Genomic DNA, 17,133 nt, shown 5'->3' on the forward strand with positions numbered 1-17,133 from the left:
ATAGCATGTCCCCACATTGAAACAGGAAGTTTTGTCCTCATCAACATTGGTCTAGCTAACAATTGAAGATGTTTGATCAATGATTTTTCTAAACCATTTTAAGTGTGAACATGAGCAACCAGGTGTTCAACTTTTATTTCATTTGACATACAATAATCATTAAAGGTCTGATATGTAAACTCACCAGCATTATCAAGATGAATAGTCTTTATTGCATAATCTAGAAATTGTGCTCCTAATCTTATTATTTGAGCCAACAATCTCGAAAAAGCCATATTGCGAGTTGATAATAAGCACACATGTGACCATCTTGTAGATGCATCTATCAAGACCATATAATATTTGAAAGGTCCACACGAAGGGTGAATTGATCCACATATATCACCCTGTATACATTCTAGAAATGCAGGAAATTCAATCCCAATCTTAGTTACTGACGATTTAATAATTAATTTTCCTTGAGAACAAGCAGCACATGAGTATTCCTTTGATTGAAGAATATTTTTATTCTTCAAAGTATGTCCATGTGAATTCTCAATAATTCTGCACATCATATTAAAATCGGGATGACCCAATCGATTATGTCAAATGATAAAATCATTATGATCTGTAAATCTTTTACTTTGGTATGTGTTTCAACCATACAAATATTTGTATGATACAATCCAGAAGAAAGTGCAGGTAGTTTTTCATGCACAAATTTTTCTCAACTTTTTATTGTAGTAATATAAAGATGTTCAATCTTTCCTTCATTTGCAATCTCAATGTGATAGCCATTTTGGCGAATAACCTTGAAACTTAATAAATTTCTTTAAGACTTACTACAATATAATGCATCATCAATTGCCAATATTGTTCCCCCAGGTAGTAATAAGGTAGCTCTTCCAGAGCCTTCAATTAACTTTGTACTACCGGATATTGTATTAACATGGGCCATTTTCATAATCAAATTAGAGAAATATTTCTTTTCACTTAATATAATGTGAGTTGTAGCACTATCAAGAAGACACACATCTCCGTTACTCATCTTGGATCTAGTTGAAGATTGGAAATATTTTATTATCTTCACAAAATGAAAATACATGATAAGAAAAGTGAAATCTCACAATATTACAATAAAACTTAAACACTCATTATTTTCTCTTGAAATGTAAAAACAACATGCTGAAAACAACATAATAAAAGAACATTATCTCCCCAATAACTTGATCAAGATTTAATTTTGGTCTCCAAAGAAGTCTTCAGCTTCCAAATGAGTTATATCATCAAGACCATTAAAATCATCATCTTTCAAGACCAAGTTTGCTTCAACATTGTCATCATATTTTTGTGAAGGTCCTGCCTCATCATCATTTTTGAAAGTCAAATGTGACTTCATTCGGACATTAAAAGAAGTCCCACCTTCATTTTTCTTTCTTTTTCAAGATTCTTAGTAAAGCCTAGCAAAATGCTTAGGTGCCCGACATTCATTCTTCCAGTGGCCTTTCATGCCACAACAATGACAATTACCTCTTGAAGGATTATTTTATAGAGCCATGTGGTTCTCCCTTCTTTGGTTACCACCACCACGACGATTATTATATCGTCCCCTGCCATTGCCACGTCCACACATATTATTATAACCCCGATCTTGCCGTCTTTCAGGCTGGCCATGTGCTTGTACCCAATTTACTTTCGGTAGTGGAGCAGCTCCAGTGGGATGAGTTTCATGATTTTTCATCAAAATGGCATTATGTTGCTCAGCCACTAGAAGGCATAAGATCAATTCAGAATACTTTTGAAAGTCCTTTTCACGGTATTGCTGCTGTAATATTATATTTGAGGCATGAAAAGTAGTTAGTATTTTTTTCATCATGTCCTCATCATTTATAGTTTCCCCACATAATTTCAATTGGGAAATAATCTTAAATACAACAGAATTATATTTAATGACAGTTTTAAAGTCTTGAAATCATAAGTGCATCCACTCATAACGAGCTCTAGGCAGTACCGTGGCCTTTAGGTGGTCATACCTTCCCTTCAAATCAGTCCACAATTCAAGTGGATCTTTCACAGTAAGGTATTCAACCTTTAGTCCTTCATCCAGATGGTGACGAAGGAAAATCATAGCCTTGGCCTTGTCCTGACTCGACGCTGCATTATCTGAGGTAATAGTAGCACTAAGATCCTTAGCAGCTATGTGAATCTCAGCGTCGAGAACCCATGACAAGTAATTTTTTTGGAAATGTCAAGTGCCACAAACTTGAGTTTCGATAAGTTTGACATGATGAAAACTATCATAAAAATAATGAAGTTAGAAAACAATACAATAACATAAAAATATTTTTTTATGTGTAACTTTAACGTTAAAATCAAAACTTTGATAAAAGAAAAAATAACAAACTACAATATTCAAGACAAGTAAGTTGACTATACCTGACGGATTAAAAACTTGAAAGAGTAGAGTCGTGCTGATAATGTGTTATAAATTTAACCAAAAGTAGACCAATATATAAGGAAATGAAACAAGAAAATTTTATATATATATTGAGTATTTTCACCTATGTCTTCTTTTCTTCTTGTTAAAAAATAAAGACTGTGTCATGACTATTTATAGCCTAAAAAGGAAGATAAAAGTTTTACCACTAATAAGGTGGATGATCCATTAATAAAGAGTAAATACATAATTATTCTACTTGTCCAAATTTTTCAAAAAGACACCAAAACTTTACTTCTGATCTATTACCTCACGATTCTTACTAAAATCATTGTAAATACATCATTTTGACCAAAATTCTGACTATGCGTGTAAACACGAACAGGAAGCGTGTGAATGGTTTAAAGTTGACTTAAATACCCAATCAAAAGCCGCCACGTGTAATTATTTATCAAATATTTTAAAAATCTCTTCTTCTCCACTTTAACAAAAACCCAATTCTCTTCTTCCTCCATTGATAGCTTATTTTGAAGAAAAAATTTATCTCACTTCTCAAACTTTTCTCAACAAAATCATTCTTAAAATAACTATTTCTTGATATTTGAATGTTGTGTCGTTTTAAATTCTAATTTTTACTTCTTATAGTTGTTATATATCCTGTTAAGAAGCTATAAAGCTCCATTTTAATGGAGTTTTGATGTCATCATTAAACAATCAACAAATACGTAAATCAATACAAAATTAGAAAGCATTACAAAATTAACATAAACACGAAATTAGAACCATTGAAACGAAATCAAAAGGGCAAGAAGAATTGAGAAATCAGCAACTGGATAGGGGTGGGGGTGGGGGGTGGAGGGGAGCTGTTGTACACGGGGGTGGGGGTGGGGGAGTTGCTAGACGCAGGGGCAGAGCTACAGTCCACGAAGGGTGGTCAGATGAACACCCTTCATCGAAAAAATTTTTGGTGTACGTAGGTTAAATATAGATATATATGGTTATATACATTATGTTGCACACCCTTGACAAGCTTGGGACGCGCAGTCTAGTGGTCAAGGGTGTGCAACTACACCTGCAATAGCCTTCTCATTTTTAAAGAAGGGAGAAGGGTAGTGGTATGGACTGCGACATTTTACCCTCCCCAGACTCCACTATGTGGGAATATACTGGGTATGTTGTTGTTGTTGTTGTTGAGAAGGACAACATGTTGCAGGTCGACCCTTAGAAAAGTGTTTTGAACTTTTTACCCTTCATTAAAATACTATGCAATAGACAAAATCGTCTTTTTACTCTTTTTAAATTATTACTTAATTATATTTATTATATTTTAAAGTAAAGAGTTCCAAAACATATGGTAAATTTTACAAATTAAAGACTACTAAAATATATGGTAAGAATTACTAAGAAAATTAATATTTATGGATTTCTAAAATATACTATAAGAGGAGGAGAGAATTAAAAAGTACTACATTTTTTTCGGCTAAAAAAGGAATAAACAAATAAACTTTTTTTCCGGCTAAACAAGAAATACATGTTAATGCCTAACTTCCTATTAAAGAAAAGTTAAAATTAAGAAAAGTACAAAAAAGGAAAAACAAAAAAAGCCAAAAAAAAAAAAAAAGTAAAAAACGTATTATTATTCTAATATTGACAAGTAATAAATTAAAACCGACCAAATATGTTATTAAATTTATTTCTTACCTGTTTTTGTAGTTTAGAAAACCTAATTAAATTATTTTCCTAATAATTAAGGGTTTGAAACCAACTAAAATAATACATTAATTTTTCCTTATTCGAGTTATGTAATTTAGGACTTTTAAACCAATTAAGATTGTATATTATTTTTTTCTTATTTAGGACTTGTTCGGATTTTTGTCTTGATTTTCTTATCAAAATTAAGTTTTACTTTTTCTTGGAAGGAAAATAAAAGTAATCATAATTACTTTTATTTTTCCTAAAACGGAAAATATAATTTTTTTTTCTTAATTGGCTAACCTCTTTCTTCGAGGAAAGGTTTTGGACATCTATAAATAAAAAAAAAAAATTCTCATTCTCACAATAGATTTTATGTTTTCATATTAGTTTTTTTATATGTAGGCCAATTGGCCAAACCATATCAATAATATAGTTTTTTAATATTGTTTTATGTGTCATCTGAATTATGTCTGCTATGGTTTACAAATTATAAGATTCCGCATGATGGACTGTCAATTTCGAACCCAACAGGACTCTCTTATACATGGAGATAGAAAATACCAATATCGTAAAATTCTGAGGTATGCTTCTAATCCCAACACCTTTTTTCCTTTGGTGAATTCTCAATTTTCTTTTTCAAGATATTTGTTTTCCTTCAAATAACATGGAAATCTAAATATTTTTTTCTTCACCATCGATATTTGTTCTTCAACCATATTATTTTTCTTTCGTCATTGATACTGATTCTTGTAATATAATCAAATGTTACGCGTGCAACGCACGTGCGATTAAGCTAGTATAAAAAAAAAGGGGACATTACATTATAAATAAAAAAGGCCCAATAAATTATTTAAAAAAAAGGGTGCGAAAATTTGGTGCAGTTCCAAGGATATCTGGTTTTTTTTATTAAAAAAAAATTAATGCACACATTTTCTTTTTAAATTAAAAAACAATAGGTTAAAGGTAAAACCTAACTCTTACACTTCTCCTCCTCTAACCCTTCACTTCACCACAATCTTGAATCTTCTCTACTTATTCTTAGAAAAAAATTGAAATTCTTTACTCCTTTAACTATCTTTGATACTAACTAATCAACAATTTGGTGTTAAAGTCTTCAAGCTCCAACGAGTTATCATATAATTTTTCTTCAACGATTATATTGGAGTGTGAATTGCTAAAAGGTATTCTTTAATTCTTCTTATCTTTTAGTTTAATATTTTTTCCCCTTAAACTTGCTTTTGTGTATTTTTTTTTTGTTAGGGACTAAGTAATTTAATATTCTAGTTTTATCTGGTAGATAACTTGCTAGTTAATATTATTTGGGAGAATCGGACAACGTTTCAAGTATTTATGATTTTTTTATTTGTTGAAATTGTAATAAGTGTAATGCGCTTGCCTTTTATTTTAGTTTGAGGTTCAATGAGCTTGGAGAAGTATTTTCGTAAAGTTTTAAAAATAAGTTCAACGTCTCAAAATCAATCACTCCGAGATGAAGATGTTGATCAAATAGAAATACTATTTCACTCTTTTCAGAGACAAAAATTTGATGTAAATGATCTAAAGGCTGAACCTGCTGAAAGACCTCTGATTTTGAGTTATCCTCCGAACATTCGTGATGAGATAAGAAGGGCATACATTCTAAAACGTCCTTGCCAACCTCAAGATCATGAGTTTCCTCAAACACTTTTTTGGAACTCCACGTCATTTTGTTTCTAAATGGTTTGACGAATATTCTAATTTTTTGGAATATAGTGTAAGTGCAGATGCAGCTTATTGTTTGCCTTGTTATTTATTTCAAGGTGAAAGCATTCATCAAGGTTTGTGGTAATACATTTTCGACGAAGGGATTTAAAAATTAGCACAGAAAAGATAGCTTTGCAACACACATTGGTCCTCCGAATAGCATTCATAATCAATCAAAAAGGAAGTGTGAATATCTTATGAGGGAAGAACAATCTATTGAGGTTGCATTTTACAAGTTGGACGAGAAAAGTAAGAATGAATATCAGGTTTGTTAGAGCATGAGCTCTACCTATTTCTCGATTCTACTGTTTGCCTATCTGTGGAACAGGTAAGTAAACGCAATTCGCAGAAGAGAAAGCTAAACACAGTGTTTTTACGTGAAAAACACCCAGCTCAAGAAAGGTGTAAAAAATCATGACCTGTACCTCTACAGGATTTAATCTCAACTTCACTAAAAACTCTTGAGCCTCAACAATCAAACAATTACAAGTCTTCTTGTAACTTAGGAATTAAAACTTCTAATTCCTATCACTACAAAAACACCAATCTCACCTAAGATAAATGTTCCAAAATCTTCGAGTTCTCCAACTTGAAGACAAATACTTTTATCTCAGTTTATAGGTCACTGAGTACAAGAACTATGAGTCGTTACGCTTAATAGAACCAACCTATTACAACTGATCTACGACTTAAGACGTATAGAGTAGGTTCTTCTTCTTCTTCAACTGGACGAACTTGATTGCTTGATTGTTGACTATCTCTTTTTATGCGCAGACTGCTTTGATCTTTTTCCTTGTATTTATATCAACCCTAATTGAAACCTTCAGTTGATCTCCTTTCCTTACTTGAATTGGATTGCCTTTTTCGTCTTTTAATTTCTACCGTCTTTCCTTGTTTGCTAGTTTGAATTGGACTGCCTTGATGTCCTTCCTATCTTGACTTGGGTTGCCTTCACTCTTTTGGATTTGAACTTGTTTCTTCTTTATCAGCTTGACTTATAAATAGCTTTGCTCTAACATCCTGTCCGCCTTGTAGGATATTCATGCTAATCAATTGATAGTAGTAGATTTACTTGTGTGGAACATGTTGCATGGAACAGTTGCATGGAACATGTTGTGGAACCTGTTTCATTCACTGTGTTTATCATAAAAACTTCAACTGGTTTTCCTAACAAATTCCCCCTTTTTGATGATAGTAAATTCAACACTTCAGCATTCCTTCAATCCTAACATACTCAGTAAAGAACTATGACTAGAAGATTACAGAATGAAACATGGTTAGTCATTGAGTTATAAGTGTTGCATAGTCTATTCTTCCCCCTTTTGACATCATCGAAAAGCTGATTTAACAAGTGAAAAACCGTTTAATAATTCATGGCCTTTGAGACAATCACTAAGACAATCAAAATTCAGAGTAATATAATATGAATACAGCAAGATAAAGGAGTAGCAGAACATATGAAAACAAGTAAGACCATTTCATTCATGATATGAATTATATCAACCAGCAGCACCCTATTAGAAAACAAGTTATTTAAGGAAATAAACAAAAAGTTGGTCTTAGATATCAGAAACAAGAGCTAAAGGGATGAAGAGGAGGGAATTAGAGAGGTGAGTTTCCTAAGCACATCAACATTTTTAGCTTTTTCTCTTTCCAGTAGTGAGGTTAGGGAAGCAATTTGAGCTTGATGAATCCCTCTTTCCTCTTCATGAGCGACTTGTGTTGCCTCCAATGCAGCCTGTGCAGCTTCAAACTCACCCTGTTTATCAGCTAGTACATTCCTTAGTCTCTGCATAGGATTATCCACATTCCTCATGGAACCAGGTAGCATCATGTGATTCACACTTCCTATGATATCTTTCACAGTCTGTGAAGACCATACTTGAACAGGTACCCTAAACTCCTCAAGGATAGGGGTAAGCCAGAATTCATAAGGAAGTGCATGCCCATTTTTCTCCTTGATGAGCACCCTTTGCATGTGCTTCAGAATAAGTCTAGGTAAATCAATTCTTACTTCAGTATCTAACAGTTCCATAAGAGTCAGATCTAAAAAACTAACCATGTTCCTTCTCTCCTTCCTAGGAATGATCATCTTGTGTACTACATCAAAATAGAGCTGATGGGAGGGGCGGATATCTCTCTCTTAAAAACCCTTCGAGGATGAATCAGGTGAGGATTCCCAAAGAACTTTCTACAAATTTCAAGAGCAGAAGTAAGGTTGTCTAAGGGTGATACAGTGACCCCAACTCCCAGAAGGAATATGTAGAATCCTAGCAATATCAGGAATGTAAAGGTTCACAGTAACCTTTCTCATAGTAGTAGAAAATAACTCACCTATGCCCGTCCCATTTGTATAGAACTCATAGACTTCATGTTTGCCAAATTTCCTCTGAATATCTCCCTGAAGAAACAAAAGAGACCATCCTTGAAACTCCAATTTTCTCATCAAAGTGTGCACATCAGCTCCTCCAAAACCACTGGTAACTCGCCCTCTAGCTAATTGGCATTTTTGGAAGTAAAGATTATGAGCTTTAGGAGTATCTTGATGAGAAGATGGTACAGGACCCTCATAGTCAGAGTCCAACTCAGCAGTAGTGTCTGGATGGTACTCAAAGTCAGAAGAATCAGAGGGAACAGGTTTCCTGACATGTTTTTTTAATATGAAAGAGGCATTAAAAGGTGACGCTTTTGAAGGTGTGGGAGCCTTAACCTTTGGAGTGGACTTAAAAGTGGATTTCTTGGGTGCAGACTTTGGAGAGGTTTTGTGAGATGGAAAAACTTTGGTAGTTTTAGCCATGATAGTCTTATTCTTTTTGACTGAGCGAAGAAGAATATCAGGGGATGATGCACGAGGAGGTGAGGGATCAGAAATGGTTACCCATTTCTTTTTCCTTGATTGAAGTGCTTCATTCAAGGAAGCATCTTCACACTTCTTATTTCCTCTAGTGTGAGGAGTTCAAAGTGCAGAGACAGTTGGAGAGGGTTTCCAAGGAACTGTGTCATCAACAGAAATAGATGTGGGTTTTCTCTGTGGTTGAGATCTGGATTTCCTGAGGATCAAGTATGCTATGGGAAGGTCGTCTCTGTCACCAGAGTTTTTATCAATTTCAACAATGTTGAGTGGAATGGGTGGAGGAAGGAGAAGGGGTTTGGTGAAGGTTGAAGAAGGTGAAGGAATTTTGGAGAAAGGATTTTGGAGATGATGGAATGCAGCGAAGTTGGTCAATTCATGGGAGATTTGCGGAGGGATGATGAAAGGTAAAGTGATGTTTGGGTGAAGGATAATGGATTTTATGAGGTTTTTAGTAGGTTTTCTGGATGATGAAGATGAAGAGGATGAAGGAGAGGCCATAATGGAACATGATATTTTTCTTGATTTTGAGAATGGAGTTAAGATCGACTTAGGAGGCTTATTTAAAGGAAAACTTTTTAGAGAAAGTTGAAGAGGTGGTGAACTGTATATGGAAGAGGAGTAATGATTGAGAATTCTGAACTGATGGGAAAGGAAGGACCAACTTTTAAAATTGAGCAGATCCCCTGATTTTTGGCAGTTTAAATGGAACTGAAGGGACCATGTACATAACTTGTTTCTTAGTAAGGTACTGGAAGATAACTTTAGTCATACCTGGAAGAATTTGTTAAAATTGCCTCAGTGTTCCAGCTTTTCTGCAAAATCAACATAATCATGAGTCAACATATTCTAATTTTTGGAATTAGGATACACTTTTTAATGTGTGAGACTGAATTAATCAACATTCACTTATAAAACAACCTATTCTAATCAAGCATTGAGGGAGACTTATGCAAGTTTAATCATACCCAAGGTTAACCTATTTTTTTCAAAATGTTCTCTACTCAAATCCTTAGTGAAGATTTCAGCAATTTGTTCCTCAGTAGAACAAAACATGATTGATACAAGACCTTTTTCAACATTATCTCGAAGAAAGTGATGTATAATATCAATATGTTTAGTTCTTTCATGTTGAACAGGATTTTTGACTATGTTTATGGCACTTGTGTCATCACAAAAAATTAGGACACGCCCTACATCAATACCAAAGTCATTAAGTTTTTGCTTAATCCATGGCAATTGAGCACAACAAGAGCCGGCAGCAACATATTCAGCTTCAGTAGTTGACAAAGCTACTGAATTTTGCTTCTTAGTGGACCATGTAATCAAACATGATCCAAGAAAGTGTGCCATGCCAGTAGTGCTTTTTCTGTCCACCAAGTAACCTGCATAATCAGCATCTGAGTATCCCACCAAATTAAAGTTGCTACCTTTAGGGTACCACAATCCAAGATCAGTGGTTCCTTTCAGGTATCTGAGAATTCTTTTCACAGATTTTAAATGGGATTCTTTTGGTTTTGCTTGGAATCTAGCACACAGTCCTACACTAAACACAATATTAAACCTGCTTGTTGTGAGATATAATAATGAACCAATCATTCCTCTATACAATTTTTGCTCAACATCTGATCCTGCTTCATCCAAGTCTAACTTTGTGGCAGTAGCAATAGGAGTGCTGATCTCTTTTGCTTCCTCCATGGAGAACCTTTTAAGAAGCTCTTTAGCATACTTCTGTTGGTAAATCATTGTCCCAGAAGCTGATTGTTTTATTTGCAAGCCCAAGAAATAATTCAGCTCCCCCATCATTCTCATCTCAAATTCACTACTCATGAGTTTGTCAAATTCATGGGTCATACTCATATTTGTTGATCCAAAAATAATATTATCCACATATATCTGCACAATCAACAAGTCCTTCCCATTTGATTTCAAAAAAAGAGAGTTGTCAATTTTACCTCTGGTATGACCATGTTCCAACAGGAATTTTGACAATCTTTCATACCAAGCTCTTGGAGCTTGTTTCAATCCATACAAGGCTTTGTCCAATCTGTATACATAATCAAGAAATTCTTTGCTTTCAAAACCTGGAGGCTGTTTAACGTGCACCTCCTTCTTAAGAATGCCATTTAGGAATGCACTCTTCACATCCATCCGATAAAGGATAAATTCCATGTAGGCAGCAAAGGCAACAAGCAGTCTTATAGCTTCAAGTCTAGCTACAGGTGCAAAAGTCTCATCGAAGTCAATTCCTTCTTCCTGATTGTATCCCTGGACCACCAATCTTGCCTTGTTTCTTGTGACTGTTACATGCTCATCAACTTTATTTCTATAGACCCACTTAGTCCTAATTACTGATCTATCTTTTGGAAGAGGAACTAAGTGCCAGACTTTGCTTTTCTCAAATTGATTTAACTCTTCCTTCATGGCTATGATCCAGTCAGCATCAAGCAATGCTTCAATTATCTTTTTTGGTTCAATTTTTGATAGAAATGCCTTGAAGGCACACATATTTCTCAATCCAGACCTTGTGGTAATCCCAGATGTAATATCAGTAAGTACATTCTCAATAGGATGTGATCTTTGATACTTGTATCCTTTTGGGATCAACCTTAGTAAGCTTCCAGGGCTACTACTGATGTTCTGAGTCGGGCTATTTTGATGCTCAGTTCCCCCCTGTCACTGTGACTTCAGCTTCAGTTCCCCCTATCAAGGTGTTTCTATGTTTGATAGTTCCAGTGGATGAACCAGGTGACATTACCTATTCCTCAGTGTCACTTCCTTCCTGCAGGTTAGTCTTAACACAGGATTCATCACAAATTACATGCATGCTTTCTCCAACACAGTTAGTTTGTTTGTTTAAAACCCTATAAGTTTTACTATTAAGTGAGTATCCTAGAAAGATTCCCTCATCATTTTTAGTATCAAATTTTCCCAAATTATTCTTTCCATTATTGTGAATAAAACATTTACAACCAAAAGTTCTAAAGTGAGAAATATTTGGTTTTCTTTCTCTTAGTAATTCATAGGGAGTCTTATCTAACATAGGCCTGATCATGCATCTATTTATGATGTATGTAGCAGTACTCATTACCTCAGCCCATAGGTTTTGAGCAATGTTAGCTGCAAACATCATTGTTCTAGCCATGTCTTCCAAGGTTCTATTTTTCCTTTCCACCACTTTATTTTGTTGTGGAGTTCTGGGAGCTGAGAAGTTATGATCTACACCATTAGCTGAAGAAAATTCTAAGAACTTTACATTCTCAAATTCTGTACCATGGTCAGACCTTATGGAAACTAAAGAAGAGCCCAGTTTCTTTTCAATTTTCTTAATTAAGATTTCAAAACCACCAAAGGCATTTTCCTTAGAGGCTAGAAATAATGTCCATGTGAATCTGGAATAATCATCAATAATAATAAAAACATACCTTTTTCCTTCTCTGCTTTGAACTCTCATGGGTCCACATAAGTCCATATGCACCAGGTCAAGACACTTGGTAGTGCTAACATGGTTCTTTGAATTAAACAAAGATCTTACTTGCTTCCCCCTTACACATGCACTGCATAACTATTCCCTTTTAAATTTGGTTTTGGGTAATCCCAATACCATGTATTTAGAAGAAAGTATGTTTAATTGTTTTAGACTTGCATGACCAAGTCTTCCATGCCAAAGGAGGGGATCACTTTTTATAGCACTTAGACAGGTCATCTCAGATCCTGGTAATGACATAATATCAGCTTTGTATATATTTTTGTATGTTTTTGCAGTGAGCACCACTTTTTTGGTGTCCATCCTTTTGACTTTGACACCTGCAGCAGTAAAAATAACTTTATTACCTTTGTCAAACAACTGTGAAATACTCAGTAGGTTGTGCTTTAGTCCCTTAACAAGATAGACATCTTCCAATGCTTTTGATTCAGATGAGCCAATCTTTCCTACTCCAGTAATGATTCCCTTTTTTCCATCACCAAACAAAACTCCTCCTCCATCTATTTTGGAGAGTAAAAGGAACTTTTTCTTATCACCAGTCATGTGTCTTGAGCAAGCACTATGTAAGTACCAGTGCTTTTTGCTTCCTTTCACTTTCTCCTGCAAAAGAAATCAATGGTTAGACTTAGGAACCCAGAATAACTTGGGTCCTGTTTTACGAGTGAAATGATGAATCAAATTTCTTTTAGTCCATGCGGGCAACATGCAGCTCAACCTGTTTCTCTGACCAGAACTGGAATTATTCCTTTTGGTCTGAGAAACTCTCCATGCCAGGTTTTGACTATTGGATCTGCTTTTTGCAGCTACTGGGTATTCAATAGTGGGATGTCCAAGGTTACCACAGATATAACACAAATCTTGGGTTACATCAAAATTTTTGTGGAATCCCAATCAGCAGTTTCATTGTACTTTCTTTCACCCAGCTTATGAACAATTCTTGGGGAATTTGTCCACCTATTTTCCCTTTCAAGATCAAGTTTTAGTGTTGAAACTTCTTGATTTAGCTTGTTCATTTTTTTAGTTAAATCATAGCATTCTTGTTTGTATCTAATTACCTCAAGTTCAGAATTTTCTCATCACTATCAGAAGCCTTTAATGCCAAGACTTTTTCAGGATGTGCTTGTTCTTTCGTTCCATCTCATAAGTTCTAAGGTTTCCAACTAACTCATCCAAGGTCATTCCAGCAAGATCTTTGTTTACTTCCCTGATTGCTATTACCTTAATATTCCATTTTGACTTAGGTAATACTCTTAATACCTTCTCAACTTGTTCTTCCTCAGAAATTACTTTTACTAAGGAAGTAAGTTCATTGATTAAGGTGGTAAGCCTTGTCATCATCTCATGTAGGGATTCCTTCTCCTTCATCTTGAAAGCCTCATACTTAGTAAAAAGAAGAGAAATCCTGAATTTTCTTACTTGAGAAGTTCCTTCATGAGCATTCACCAGTGCATCCCAAATCTATTTAGCAGTAGTGCAGGTTGATATCCTGTTATAATCAGCCAGTCCTAAGCCACAAATCAGGATATTTTTTGCCTTTGCATTTTTCTTCAAGGCCAAGAAGTCATTGGGGGTAAACTTACTTCTCACCTTTTTTACTTGTTCTCCATCAACTAACTTCATTGGAATAGTAGGACCTTCAGTGATCATGTCCCATAGCTCATAGTCTTCTTCTTGAATGAACATCTCCATCCTTGCTTTCCACTAGATAAAGTGAGTGTTATCAAAGAGTGAAGGTCTAGTAGTAGACTGTCCTTCACTGTGACCAGTAGGAGGTGCGGAATTCATCATGTTGATCTTTTCTTAGATGCTAGCCTTATTTAAGAGAACCCGCTTTGATACCACTTGTTAGAGTATGCGCCCTACCTATTTCTCAATTCTACTGTTTGCCTATCTGTGGAATAGGTAAGTAAACACAGTTCGCAGAAGAGAAAGCTGAACACAATATTTTTACGTGGAAAACACCCGGCTCAGGAAAGGTATAAAAAACCAAAACCTGTACCTCTACAGGATTTAATCCCAACTTCACTAAAAACTCTTGAGCCTCCACAATCAAACAATTACAAGTCTTCTTGTAACTTAGGAATTAAAGCTTCTAATTTCTATCACTACAAAAACACCAATCTCACCCAAGATAAGTGTTCCAAAATCTTCGAGTTCCTCAACTTGAAGACAAATACTTCTATCTCAGTTTATAGGTAACTGAGTACAAGAACTATGACTCGTTACAATTAATAGAACTAGCCTATTACAACTGATCTATGACTTAAGACGTATAGATTAGGTTCTTCTTCTTCAACTGGAAGAACTTGATTGCTTGATTGTTGACTATCTCTTTTTATGCGCAGACTGCTTTGATCTTTTTTCTTGTATTTATAGCAACCCTAATTGAAACCTTCAGTTGATCTCCTTTCCTTACTTGAATTGGATTGCCTTTTCTGTCTTTTAGTTTCTGCCGCCTTTCCTTGTTTCCTAGTTTGAATTTGGACTGCCTTGATGTACTACCTATCTTGACTTGGGTTGCCTTCACTCTTTTGGATTTGAACTTGTTTCTTCTTATCAGCTTGACTTGTAAATAGCTTTGCTCTAACATCCTGTCCGCCTTGTAGGATATTCATGATAATCAATCGATAGTAGAAGATTCACTTGTGTGGAACATGTTGCATAGAACATGTTGCATAGAACATGTTGCATGGAACATGTTGTGGAACCTGTTTCATTCACTGTGTTCATCATCAAAACTTCAACTGGTTTTCCTAACAGGGTTCAATTAAATGCTTCAATTGATGTGGTCCAATTTCTTCTAAATCATGGTTTAGCACTCCGTGGTCATGATGAAAGTGAATCATCCTTGAAAAAAGGTAATTTTCTTGAAGCACTTTCTTAACTTGTGGATAGATGTGATGACATTAAACCTTATGTGTTAGAAAAAGCTCCAAAAAATAATAAAATAATTTCTCATGATATTCAAAAAGATATTGTGACTGCGTGTAAGATTGAAACAATCAAAGCTATAATAAAGGATTTAGATGGTGACTACTTTTCTTTGTTGGTTGATCAATCAAGAGACGTATCACGCAAAGAGAAAATGGCTATTTGCTTACAATTTGTTGATAAAAAGAGATTTGTGATGGAAGCATTCATTGGACTTGTTCATGTTAAAGATACTAGTTCTTTATCTCTAAAAAAAGCAATTGTGAATGTTGCTCACCGTTCTTTAACTTTAGATTATGTACGAGGGCAATGCTATGATGGGGCAAGAAATATGCGAGGTGAGTTAGGTGATCTTAAAACATTAATTAGACAGGAAAGTAGATCGGATCACTCCGTTCATTGTTTTGCTCATCAACTTCAATTGACTCTTGTTGTGGTTTCTAAAAAGTGTGTTCAAATACAAGAACTTGTATTATTGACTTCAAATATTTTAAATGTGTTGGGGGCTTCCTTTAAATGTGTGGATGAATTTCGAGAATCTCAAAAAGAAAAACTCCAAGAGGCATTAGATATGGGTGAGCTAGAAATGGGTAGAGGTTTGAATCAAGAACTTGGTCTTATTAAAGTCGGTGACACTCGTTGGGAATCTCACTACAAGTCGTTTGGAAACTTTATTAGTAACTTTGCCTTCATTGTTGATATACTTGACTCTCTTGTTGAAAATGCAAGTACTTCGGAAGAAAAAGCTAGTGCATTAGGATTTCTTAGAAGTTATCAAACTTTTGAGACCATTTTCTTGTTGCATTTGATGACTGATGTTTTAGGAATCATAAATGATCTTAATATGTCATTACAGAAAAAGGAACAGGATATTGCTAATGCCATGATTCTTGTACAAGTAGCAAAGAGAATATTGCAAGCATTACGAGATAATGAATTTGATCCTATTTTAAAAAAGAATGTTGGTTGGGATTCGCTCAAAGAAAAGATTGAGGCATTTTGTATCAAGCATAGTATTCCATTACCCAATTATGATGAACCATATGCTAACTCAGGGAGATCACGATGCAAAGTAGTTGATTATACTACTTTGTACCATTATCGTGTGGATGTGTTTTATAAATTGTTGATCAACAGCTACAAAAACTTAATGACCATTTTAATGAGGTGACAAGTGATTTGATTAATGGTGTAGCTTGCTTGAAACCAATTGATACATTTTCTAGTTTTGACATCCAAAAGATATTGGTCATGGCTAAATTATATCCTAATAACTTTGATGAATTCAACATGGGGGTTCTTGAGAATCAAATTGTTAATTATATTATTGATGTTCGTGATATTGATAAAAGATTCTTCAATTTAGACGAACTTGGGAAACTTTCAAGAAAGTTGGTTGAGACAAAGAAGCATTTAACCTATCCTCTTGTATTTCTTTTAGTGAAGTTTGCTTTGCTTCTACCTGTTGCCACTGCATCAGTTGAAAGAGCTTTTCCGGCAATGAAGTATATCAAGAATGATTTGCAAAATCGAATGGATGATGAATTCTTAGATGGTTGCATAGTGCCTTATGTAGAAAAAAGAGTATTTAAGAATATTTCTAATGAGTGTATTATAGAAATATTTCAAGGGATGAAGCGTCGCCGAATGCACTTGTAATTAGATTTTCTAATCAAGCTTTTATTAATAGAATTTGCTCTGTTGACATTTTTTATATTATATGTTTCAACTTGTTATCCTATATGTTTTTTTATGATTAGTTTGGTTCAAAGATTCTTCTTCTTCAATATACGGTTTACAATATTTTTTTATGACCCACTTCTTTTTATAAAAATATGAATACCCTTAACCGAAATTTTGCCTCCGCCACTGGCTAGACGGGGTGGGGTGATAAATTAAATAAAAAGAAAAAATTTATTTAAAAAATAAATAAAATATGAAATTACACATATTTAACACGTGGAAGCATTTGATTGGTGCGTGTATACACTCACTTTGTTGTGACTGAAA

General features: G+C 34.6%; 2 protein-coding genes across 2 annotated transcripts; one reads left to right on the plus strand and one right to left on the minus strand.

The window, feature by feature from the left end:
- Positions 1-1,216: 1,216 nt before the first annotated feature.
- Positions 1,217-5,816, minus strand: LOC124895875. Its single transcript, XM_047406314.1, has 4 exons — positions 5,747-5,816; positions 1,991-2,142; positions 1,561-1,903; positions 1,217-1,338 (listed from the first exon to the last, which is right to left on the minus strand). Exons 1-4 carry the CDS (start codon positions 5,814-5,816, stop codon positions 1,217-1,219), a joined length of 687 nt encoding a protein of 228 aa, XP_047262270.1.
- Positions 5,817-14,881: 9,065 nt separating this feature from the next.
- LOC107847511 (zinc finger MYM-type protein 1-like) lies at positions 14,882-16,782 on the plus strand. The gene is made up of 3 exons (XM_047406353.1): positions 14,882-15,064; positions 15,185-16,117; positions 16,261-16,782. The coding sequence occupies exons 1-3, from the start codon at positions 14,882-14,884 to the stop codon at positions 16,780-16,782; spliced, it is 1,638 nt and encodes a 545-aa protein (XP_047262309.1).
- The last annotated feature ends 351 nt before the right edge of the window (positions 16,783-17,133 follow it).

The sequence above is a fragment of the Capsicum annuum genome, chromosome 1, assembly GCF_002878395.1.
Source record: "Capsicum annuum cultivar UCD-10X-F1 chromosome 1, UCD10Xv1.1, whole genome shotgun sequence".
NCBI classification, from domain to species: Eukaryota; Viridiplantae; Streptophyta; class Magnoliopsida; order Solanales; family Solanaceae; genus Capsicum; species Capsicum annuum.